Source organism: Peromyscus eremicus, chromosome 18, assembly GCF_949786415.1.
Source record: "Peromyscus eremicus chromosome 18, PerEre_H2_v1, whole genome shotgun sequence".
NCBI classification, from domain to species: Eukaryota; Metazoa; Chordata; class Mammalia; order Rodentia; family Cricetidae; genus Peromyscus; species Peromyscus eremicus.
In genome coordinates this window covers 701,007-713,170 of record NC_081434.1, presented here as the reverse complement: position 1 = coordinate 713,170, position 12,164 = coordinate 701,007, and the positions used below count along the sequence as shown (strand labels likewise).

At 36.8% G+C, this 12,164-nt stretch overlaps 1 protein-coding gene across 1 annotated transcript; it reads right to left on the bottom strand.

The window, feature by feature from the left end:
• Positions 1 to 7,141: 7,141 nt before the first annotated feature.
• On the bottom strand, positions 7,142 to 8,104 carry LOC131894925 (olfactory receptor 6C6-like). The gene has a single exon (XM_059245292.1). The coding sequence runs from the start codon at positions 8,099 to 8,101 to the stop codon at positions 7,142 to 7,144; it is 960 nt and encodes a 319-aa protein (XP_059101275.1). The 5' UTR covers positions 8,102 to 8,104.
• Positions 8,105 to 12,164: the final 4,060 nt, after the last annotated feature.

Genomic DNA, 12,164 nt, shown 5'->3' with positions numbered 1-12,164 from the left:
AGTACAGAATGATGTCATTTTCAAGAAAATGGATATAACTGGAGAGCATATTATTAAGTAAAATGATTCAGATTCAGAAAAACAAATACGGAATGTTGTTGGTGGCCATGTCAGAGGAGCTGCAGTCAGCAATGGAGCTTATGGAGTTCAGTTCACCAAATAGCAAAGCTAAGCCCTGGAGAGGCAAAGCCCTGGGTGTTGGGTATTGTCTCCAGAATGCCCCTTGCTCCTGCCATGCTTCCTCCTGCTTGCTGCTGCCACAGTTGGTCCTGTCGTATTTGGCATGATGTGATTACTATAGAAAGGATCCTACTGGATCCAGTATAGTGTGATTGTTTCTTTTCTTGGGAAAATCCCACTGCTCTCTGGGAAGTTTACTTGCAGATAATAATGAAGAATTCAAATAATTCTTATAGGAGCAATGATGACTAGTTAGATCTATGATTTAATTGGACTTTCTGATTTAGCCTAAAAGATACAGGGGTGGGGGAGTTAAGGCAGTTAGTAAAGATGATTAGTGAAATGGTTTAGGTTATTCTGCCAATCGCTCCATTAAGAGATACAAAAAAAAAAAAAATAGACTAGAAGTCACCTTCCATTTTGTAAGCTATGAGATTTACAGAGAATAAAAAATAAGAACCAGGATGTTTCAAGCATTACAGACCCATGAATTCTGCCTGGGGTAAAACAGGCCGATGATTAAAGAAAGCAATTATATCCCTACATCCATGGTTAGGCCTGAATTCCTTGGTCATGTAGCGTACAGAATTAATCATAGGCCCAAGAACGTGCCTTTAAAACAGCAAAGTTGTGAAAGTAAATTAAATGACCCTGTTGTGTATAAAGAAAAATAGATGGTCAGCTGGCCACGTGAGTGGAGTTTTGTAGGAATCTGCTACACTGAATCTGCAAGCAGCTACCTGCCTACAAAAGTAACTGGCTGAAATATACTTTTGACTTGCTTAAAACTTTGTTATCAATTATAAAAGAATCATTGCTTTGGGGTGAAGGTGGAAAAATTAATACAAAAAAAGTTTAACTATTTGTGAGCTTCTAAGGAAATCGTGTAACTTGTGATCTTCATGTAATTTCTTACATAAAGATTTTAATTTGTTTTTGGAAGATATGTCACTTGTGGTTGAGAGGTAATCTTTTCTTGCATAGAAATCTTTGTATTAGGGGGTATAAACAGGATAAGAGAAAAATAGATAATGCAGAAAGGAAGATGTGGAAGGAAAAACATCAGAGAAAAGGTAGAAGGGAAATACCAGGGAAGAAGTGAAAAGAAAACATCAAGAAAGATAAGAAGGGAAACAACTGGGAAGAAAACGTAAAGAAAAACAACAGCGTCAAAGGTCAGCAGAGATCAGAGTAAGAGCATGCAGTAGAGAGAAAAGAAAAGTGAAGAGTTAAGCTTTGGCCCTTGGACAAAGTTCCCAAGTGTGTCTGTGGGTCTGTCCAGGAGTTTGCCTACTCTCCATCTCCTCTCCAGTTTCTCTGATCTGCTGGGGGCTGGGCCCCTCTGCAGCAGGATGTTTGGTCTCAGATGTGGATCTTAGATTGCAGATAGAGATATACATTACATCACATATACTTATAGAGCATGAGAGTTGGAGTGTGAATGGGAATAATGGGACAAGGATGGAGAAGAAAGAGAAAGGAGGAGTGAATATGGTCAAAATACATGTTATAATTGTATTAAAAGTCTTTATGAAATTTGTTACCATGTATAATGAATATTTGCAAACAAAAATTTACATATTTTGTTTGCATGTGTGGTGTGCTTGTGTGCACTTGTATGACTGGCCGTGCTTATCTGTGCATATGCATATGAATGCCAGATGTCAGCTATGTTCTTCTATTAATCTTTACCTTGCTTTTTGAAACAGTTTCTTCACTGAACCTACGGCTCACGATTTGTGCCAGACTGACTGGCTATCAGGCTTTCAGAATCCACTTGTCTCCATCTCACCAGTGCTAGGATTGCAGGCACTGTCGCTACAACTCTTTTTAAAAAATGGATTGGCAATCTGAACTGTTCCTTGTGCTTGCATAGCAAGTGGTTTTTATTCACTGAACCATCTTTATGGACCACTATAATGCATTTTAATACCAAAAATATATTTGTAAGTTGCTGCACCCAGCATGGTTTGGTCCTGGAAATCTGACTGGAGTGATATGAAAATGAAAATGGCACTTTAAATATGACAGACACACATACAGAAAATCTGGGATCAGTATCTAGTGCTTGCCTGGAGGGAGCTTACCTATTATGTGATATAGAAACTCAGCACATTTGTTATGCACAGTGCGAAGTCAAGGGGTTAGTTAGCCTTGCTAAGAGGTCTCTGTAGGGGATCAGTTTTGCTGTAGACATCAGTTGAAGAAGCTGCAGTTGATTTCTGTACACTGTGTTAACATTTGCATACTCACCAGATGAGGGCTTTGCCATTCCTCTTAGCCTGACCAGGGGAAGACTGCCATTCTTATGGGCCTGAAGCATCAGGGTCCTTGAGATAGCTGCACCCATGTCAAACAATACACATTTATCAGGGCAGTGGTGGCGCACACCTTTAATCCCAGCACTTGGGAGGCAGAGACAGGCGGATCTTGGTGAGTTCGAGGCCAGCCTGGTCTATAGAGCGAAATCCAGGAAAGGCAAAAAACTACACAGAGAAACCCTATCTCGAAAAACCAAAAAATAAATAAATAAATAAATAAATAAATAAATAAATAAATAAATAAATACATTTACTCAAAATTTTATCTGCTTCCTACAGTAAACAATTTTGTAAAGAACACATTTCATAATAAATGAAACTATCAACATTTACTTTCTCAGAGCACATCTTTTGTGGCAACTTCTATAACTATTACTAATCCTTAGAGCTTCTTGATTAAACTCACTTGTAAACCCATAACAATAAATTTCTTTGCAGGACACAAAAATTACTGACTGGAAAGAATCTGTTGTAGAACTTGGAAATGTATCTTTTCTCTTTGGGAATACATAGAGAATATAGATGTAGTTTATCTCTGGAAAAGTAAAAGATGTACAGTAGAATGTAATTTTTTTAAAGTTTGATATACATACATAAATATCCTTTCTATTGAACTGTGTCCTATAGAACTTGGCCTTTCAACCAGGGCGTTCAAGGAGTTTGAAATATTATGATTGCATTTTATGGATCTGAGTATTCATAATGGTCTAGATCTAGAATTTAAAATGATCCTACAAGTGAAAACAAACTCTAGAAAAAATGAAAATTCAGTCAATTTATTTTGACTTATTCCCAACATAGACTTGAGTATGATCAACGATAGAAGTACGAGTGGTAACTTCTGACAGTATGGCTTTAGGTATTTTCATTTACACAGAATTTGCATTTAACTGTATGCCAACATATCAGCATCACTCACAACCTTCTTAAAAGATGAGGAGAAGCAGGGAAGCTGTTTCACAGCATCTATTTCCCCAAGTGTTTCTATTGTAGACTTTCAGAAGGGTGATTTTTGTGTATAACTCGATATTGGGAGGTACAGAAGAGACTTGTTCTTTGCATCCAGGGTGATGAACTAGTATGACGTCTATGATGGGTTTTTATGGTTTGAGAACCATCTACATTTGTGCTAAGATCACTAGGAAACATTCAGACATCACTAAAATCATTGCCATTTCCCACTAATATCACTTGCACTTTCCACTAGGACTCTGACCCAAATCCTAAACGTTGTCCAGCAAATCACTTTTGAATTATTTTTCAGCTAAAGTGCTGAGAACAGAACAATAGCCTTTCCCAGGGAAGAGCACACCAATTGGTTATCCAACAGCAAGAGATCAGCCCTGACAACATACATACAAGTAACATTATACAGGCTGAATGGGTTATATTTATATATTTATACACACTTGCACACACACACACATATGCACATACACATGAAACAACAATTAAAGAAAAAGAGACTATGAAATGTAAGAACAAGGAGGTAGGGTAAATGGGACAGTTTGGAGGGAGGAAAGGGAAGGGGAAAATGATATCATTATAATATAAAAAAGAATGAGTTCTTAAAATTATCAACAGGATTGCAATGTGTCTCCCACAGTTTTGTTTTCTTCTAAGGATTATTTCATAAACACCTCTGCAAAGAGAATGAGACTTGAGGAATGGGATGCCCCACTCCCATGAAGAGGCACTGTGAAAAGATGACAGTTTTCAGGACCTGGCATTTCAACATACCTTCTTTTTACACTTATCTAAGTAATGATTTATTCTTTTGAACTTTAAGCAAATCCAAAAACTATTGACAAAAAGGAATGAAAGCTGGCAAAGAATAAGTGCAATGGACAGCAGCTTCACCAAATCAGGGCAGGGAGCACAGCCTGGGAGACCTCTAAATTCTTTTTAGGCTGGAAATGCACATATAAAGTGAAAATCGAATATTATTTATTTGAAATTTCACTTTTTAATTAAAATACTTTCCTTATGTAGTGATTTTATTGTGCTCTTTTGCCTTCTCAGTACTTCCCAGCTCCTCCCACTTCCCTAAATACCCAACTTTATGTTCTCACTCAAAAAAAAAGGAAAGAAAACCAATAAGACAAAAATAACAAAACAAAAGGAAAGCACACAATCATGAAGTCACTTTTGTGTGGATAGAACAGCATTCTCTAAGTTGCCTGAAAGATCACTAGATTTTTTTTTTAAATTTAATCTTTTTTATTAACATTTTTCATTTTTCACATGCCCACCACAATTTCCCCTCCTTCCTCTCCTCCTGTCCCCTCCCCACTCCCATCTACCCCCTCTCCATCTGCTACTCCTCTCTTGCCATTCAGAATGGTGCAGGCCTCCCATGGACTTGAACAAAGCATGGAACATTCAGTTGAGGTAGCACCAAGTTCCTTCCTCTGCATCAAGGTTAGGCTAGATAATCCAGCATGGAGAACAGGTTCCCAAAAGTCAGCTAAGGTCCAGGGATAGGGACAGGTCCTGATCTCACTGCTAGGAGCCTTACAAACAGACCAAGCTACACAACTGTCACACACATGCATAGGGCCTAGGTCAGTCCCATACAGGCTTTGTATCTATTGGTCCAGAGTCCATGTGCTCCCAGGAGCTCAGGTCAGCTGTCTCTGTGGGTTCCTTTGTCATAATCTTGATTCCCCTGGCTTGTAAATCCCTCCTCCCTTTCTTTAGGAGGACTCCTGGAGCTTGGCCCAGTACTTGCCTGTGGATCTCTGCATGTGCTTCCATCAGTTACTGGATAAAGACTCTCTGATGAGAATTAGGGTAGTTAAAAATCTGATTATAGCAGATGGCCACTTCAGGCACCCTCTCCACTATTGCTAGGCGTTTTAGCTGGGTCATCCTTGTGGATTCCTGGGAGTTTCTCTGGCACCAGGTTTCCCCCAAACCCTGAAAAGCCTCACCCTGCCCCCATTGAGCCTCTGCCCTTACTCCCCACTCCATCCCACCCCAACCTGCTCCCCATGCCCTGCAGTCCCAACCTGCTTCCTCAAGTTTCTATCACCCACTGTGCCAGGAGATCTCTCCTATTTCCCCTTCTCAAGGAAATCCATGAAGTGGACACTAGATTTAATTGCAAACAGATGTGGGAGTGTTCGGGGGGTGACTGATATGTAGAGACATTGAAGGAGTGGGGAAAGAAAGCACAGTAGAGAACTTGAGCCTTGAAAGCAGAGCTGAGATTGTAGGAAGGAGGGAACTTGGAGAGGTTATAGGAGAGCAGTGGAGAGAAATTTAGATAAAAGAATAGTGATGTGTGTATGAGAACGTCATAATGAAGGCCATGGCTTTGTATGGTGATTTAATAAAAATAATGTGTCTCAGAGGTTGTGTTGTTTTCATTTTTATTTATATCCAGGAAAAATAAGAGAAAAGGTGAAGAAAAAACATCAATATCACATTTTATGTAGTTCTGTAAATGGAGGCTTTTCTCTGTCCTGCCCTGCAGAACCTTATAATAATTGCAAATGCTTAGCCAATGGCTCAGGCTTATTACTGTCTAGCTCTTACATCTAAATTAATCCATTTCTGTTAATCTATGTATTGCCATGCGATCTGTGGTTTCCCAGTTCTTTCGCATCTTGCTTCTTGGGTGGGTTGCAGCGTTTACCCTGACTCCACCCTTCTTCACCTCCATCTTCAGTGTGATTCTACTGCCTAACTTTATCCTACCTCACCATTGGCCAAACAGCTTTGTTTATCAATCAATGAGAGCAATGCATATTCACAGGGTATGGAAAGATATGCCACAGCATAGTTCCATGGTTGTGCAAATTTTCCAATGCATTTAGATTAAAATAAGTTATACTGTAGTATATAAGAGGTACATCATTAATTTTGTAAAAAATGACTGAAGAACATTCATTACAAAATTTTAATTTACAAATAGAAATTTTTTCAAACCAACATGTAAACAAATTCCATGTTGACATTTTCACAACTAGTATCATTTCTAGGATTCAGGACCATGAAGAAATATGAAAAATAGCAACAAAGCATGAAGTCAAATTATTTCTTCCTATGAAGCCATCAAAATACATCAACTAATTGTTAATTATAACTCTACAGGAGAAACAATTCATTCTTTTAATGTATTATACTTCTCATTACAGTCCCCTTGAAGCTTTATTTCCTTCATTTATCTCATAAGGTTCATTATGTGGATGCTCCCTTCTAGAAGATTAATTTTATTTTTAAATTGACTCAGACTTTCTAGTTATTTTCCATAACAACTCCCTTCACACTATAGAGTAATTTCATACTCTATAGTTGCCTCTATGCTTAGCAATGCTAATAAAATATTAAAGTGCTAATGAAATGATTAGCAATTAATATACATATAGAATTATTCCATTATATCTAACACCATTCAATTACACAATTCATTTAGTAAATAAACCTATCATTTATGAGAAGAGAGATTTTTTGAGTAAAGATAGAATTACACATTGTGGATTGAAGAAGTGATTCAGAAGATCTATTCTGAAAGATGAGCATAGAGCAGTAAGAATACTTACTATGATCTAAGTAGTAAAGGAGAGAAATGGTATAGGCCACATGGATATATTTGACAATCATTTTCATTTTTTCAGTCATGTTACAACAGTATGCTATTTATGCCTAAATCTTAATTCACTGTTTTGAGCAGAACAAAATCTATGAAGTACCTGTTTGAAAGCTTCCTTCACCTGCTGGTTCCTGAGGGTGTAAATGAAAGGGTTTAGCAAAGGGGCCACAGAAGTGTTGAGCACAGCTACACCTTTATTTAAAGTGACCCTTTCCTTGGCTGATGTTTTCATGTACATGAAGATACAACTCCCATAAGTAATGGAGACAACAACCATGTGTGAGGAGCAGGTGGAAAAGGCCTTTCTCCGTTGTTGAGCTGAAGGGAACTTGAGGATGGTTTGGATGATGAGTGTGTAGGAGAGGATCACTAAGATCAAGGTGATGACCAGTGTCATCACAGCTATGACGAAAGCCATCCATTCTATGAAACGTGTGTCTGTGCAAGACAGCTGGAGGAGAGGAGAAGTGTCACATAGGAAGTGGTCTATGGTTTTGGAAGCACAGAATTCCAGTTTGAGTCCCAACATCAAAGGAGGGAAGATGGATAAGAATCCAGTCACCCAGGAGCTGATGACCAGCAGGTGACACACTTTGCTGTTCATGATGATGGGATAGTGCAGTGGTTTGCAGATAGCTACATAGCGATCATAGGACATGGCAGCCAGGAGGTAGAACTCTGTGACTAGTAATAGAAAGAAGAAGAAAAACTGAGCTACACAAGCATTGTAGGAAATTGTTTTGTCTCCAGTGAGAATGCTCATCAAGAACCGTGGAATGCAGGCAGATGTGAATGCAATTTCTAGGAAGGAGAAATTCCGGAGGAAGAAATACATTGGAGTCTTGAGGCGGAGATCCAGCAGGGTGAGGAGGATGATCACTAAGTTCCCCATCAGGCTCAAGATGTAATTGAAAAACAGAAACAGGAAAATCAGAATTTGTAGATGAGGGTCATCTGTCAGCCCCAGCAAAATGAACACTATCTCCACAGATTGGTTCTTCATTTTTCTTTTTTTTCTACTAAGTCTACAGGGGAAAAAAAAATAAAAAAACTCTAAATTTAAAAGTTGTTCCTTTTACATCCTAGAACATTCTAGTTTGAGAAGTTTAAACAGTGATATTTTTAAGTATCAACTTAGAGTTCATCCCATGTACAGGTCCTTTGCCTTTTCAGCATGTTTATTAGAACTCTTATTTTCTGTCTGTACAAACTTACAGGAGGCATGTCAGTCATTCGACATAGAGCTCCTCAGCTTAGTTAATGTCCATCGGTGCCTGTCCTTTTGATATACTTTATCCCAATGGATTGTTCAAGGGTGTGATATTTTGAAATTTAATTTCAAAATGAAATGCCTTAAGAGTAATAATATAATGTTTATAGGAGATTCTTTCTTTCCCAGGAGCCATAAACCTAATGATTTAAGGATACATATGTAACACAAATGTTGAAAGGTCTTATAACAAAAAACCCAGAGCCAGATATTGGGGTAAATGATGAAAGATCAGAGAGAGAAAGGAACAAGTCGCTGCCAAGTCTTACCTCAAGGACTCTTCAGCCTGAAAAGCCAATGTGGTGATATATTGTGTACTGTAATAATATTTGCTTGAGGATCAAGAAAACAGAACAAGCCACTAGATTAAACATAGATGCCAGGTAGTTGGCACATACCTTTAATCCCAATAATTGGGACTCACATGCCTTTAATCCCAGCACTTTAGATCTCGCACCTTTTTTTTTTTTTGTTTTGTTTTTTTGTTTTTTTTTGTTTTTCGAGACAGGGTTTCTCTGTGTAGCTTTGCTCCTTTCCTGGAACTCACTTTGTAGCCCAGGCTGGCCTCGAACTCACAGAGATCCGCCTGGCTCTGCCTCCCGAGTGCTGGGATTAAAGGTGTGCGCCACCACCGCCCGGCTAGATCTCGCACCTTTAATCCCAGTATTTTGGAAGCACATAGGCCATTAATCCCAGCACTAGGAAGGAAGTGATGGCTGGGCAGAGAAAGGTATGTAAGGCATGGGAAGACAGGAACTAAAGGCTTTTTCAGCTGGACCCCTTTTGATGGAAGACTCAGAGATATTCAATCAGAGGATTCGTGGAGTTGGTGAGGTGAGACATGGCAGTGGCTTGTTCCTTTGTCTCTCTGATCTTTCAGCATTTACCCCAATATCAGGCTCCCAGGTTTTTATTACAAGACCTTTTAGAATTCGTGCTATATACACATATAGGAAATTTCCAAGAAGGAAAAACTTCAAAGAGTAAAACAATGTGATTGTAAAATGTATTCTAATATGTTAAAAGTTTTAAATAGAATTGTCATTTAAACCAGCTACCATAAAATCCTTTTTTGTTTGCTTTCTCATTACTGTCCTCTGTCTCATGATGGGTGTCAGAGGGGAAAAAAAGATCTTTATGAAAAAAATAAGAACCTATACATTGCAAACTGGTGTTTCATGTACATATGCAAGGTTTATTAATCTATTAGAGTTACATAAGACAAACACTTTGTATTTCTAGAGTATCTGATTCAATAATGATTCTTCATATATTCCATCATGTTTATAGTTCTTTAAGTGTCAAAAGTAAAATTTATATGTTAATAATTACAATATCCTTAATGTTTCTATAGATTCATGTGCTCTGTATACTACACAGGAATTAAGATGGCATATAAATTCCCAGTTAAACTTTCAAATTGTTAATAGATAAAAATGACACATGAACAACAATCTGTATCTGGCTTTCATGAACACATCTACTGTTTAGTAGCTAGAATTGGTGTGTTGAGTTTACTTCGTTCAATCCAACAAAACTTAAACTAGTTCATTCTTAGTGATTTTGTTTTATGGCTAGTGATTCCTTTTTTTTTTTTTTTTTTAGATATTTTCATATAACAAACATAGGTGAGGTCAGTTGTTTTTCTTATGAGGATCCAAATTATGCATCTCTAGTGTTATCCCAGATTCAACTTCTTTTCCAATGTAATATCATTTGGAATAGTTTGATGATGCTCCTAGGGAGAGCAACATATCATTTTTTTTGTATTTCTGAGGTTTTAAAATAGATAGGATCTACTGGTGTAAGATACACAGGGAATTACTCTACACATAGGGAAATATATACCTATCTTCACACATTAAGAAAATCACGGAGTGAAGGGAATGATAAAGAATTATGAAAGCCTAAAAAGTTCTTATTTTTTGCTCATGTGAACTAACTCAAGGAAAATAAATTTAATGTTGTGGAAGATAATTTCTTAATATAAGTGTACAATGGATAGGTCTTTTAAACAGGGAATATGTTACTAATGTGCATCCTGCTTATTTCCTAGTGTACAAACAAAGGCATGAGCATGTTTCAAGTGAGCATGATTAGAAGGAAAAAAATGCATAGAAAGTCCATAGTAAGTTTAAAGCACAGTACATAGTAAGAATGAAATGGACACACATATTAGATAGTATTCATAGGACCATTAGAATATTGAAACATATCAACAATCTTTTGTCTACTGAGAAATATATGTATGTATGTATATATATATATATATATATATACACACACACACACTATATATGTATCACTGTTTCCCCAATGTTATATACTTGAAATTAAATGAGTTAGATCAACCATTAAAAAAACTACTGTGATTTGAATTTACTGCAGGGGACAACTAAGAGAGGCTGTTTTCAGAAAGTCAAAGTTTTAAAATTACTCTGTTTTATAAAAGATTTTATGCAACACTTAAATTCTAACTATAAGTAAGTTTGGCTTACTTATAAGCCTGGCTACTATGAAGAATTAGTGACATCTCTAGAGAAAAATTTCCTACTAGGTGCTTTTTAAATTATCACAATGAAATGATTTAAGACATTTCAAGTAGAAAATGTATTTTAGGTACACCATGTGTTTTGCATTGATGATGATAATAGAATCATTTGCAACCTGTAAAGCATAAATTGTTCATTTGAAAACAGTACAAATATGAAATAAACATATGGGGCAGTAAATGATAATTAAAAATAAATGTACTTTCCTTTGTCAGTTACAGGAATTTACTGACGGAGATTTCTGAGCATTTGGACCTGTAAATGGTTTCTGAAGGATTGAAGACTTGAGACAGAGTTCTCTAGGCAGGTGAAGCAGCCTTAGATAAAGAAACTATATACCAAGCCAGCTTCAGCTTGAAAAAATAGTCAGCATCCTCAAATTTATTCATCTATAATATAACCACATGATTAATACTGTAACACTTACCATGGAATTTCCTCATTTGAAACTATTGATTTGTTCTGCCTCAACAATTACATAACCACACATCCTCACACTAAATACTAAAAGGGATAACAACACCAATTACACTATGAGATGATGTGATCACAATCTAGTAAATATAAATGCATTGAATTTTGTTGGGTATTATAAATATCGAATAAAAATTTAAATATTATCTGCTGTTACATCATTGCTACATCTCACTTGTAATAATTTAAAATTACTTCTCTATAAAAAGATATTAAAATACTAGCCTTTTATTGATTCAATGGCTCTCCTCACTTGTATATGTAGATTCCTGGTGTATGTGCCCTTGCATATTTCAGCCATTATCCTGGTAAACATAGAGTATGGTTGGATCATTCTGGCTTACTTCATCCTAACTTAAAATACATGACTGATTTTCACATTGTCTTAGAGATAATAGTTTTGACTAATTTATTGCTTAGTGGGAAGGTGCATGAAATCACCATTTCTATTGCTTACTACAACTCACTTATCAGGAGTATTATAAACCTGGCTAAGTGTGACATACAGAACAATATGAAAATTCACTGTGTCTGACGTAATAGAAGAGCTGTGCATCTGTGTCCTATTGGAAATCATCTAAGAACCATGAATTCTCAGGGTGACTGTAAACCAAGACCATCATTTCCTAAGGGACTGACAGATTTAGGTACAGAAGTACTTTTTATGGAAATAAAAATATATGCACAAACTTTTCCTTTTTAAAGCTATGACTCTAGAAAATTAGTTCCAGAATTGTGTTTGATTTATATCACATGTCCATCTTTTGAAA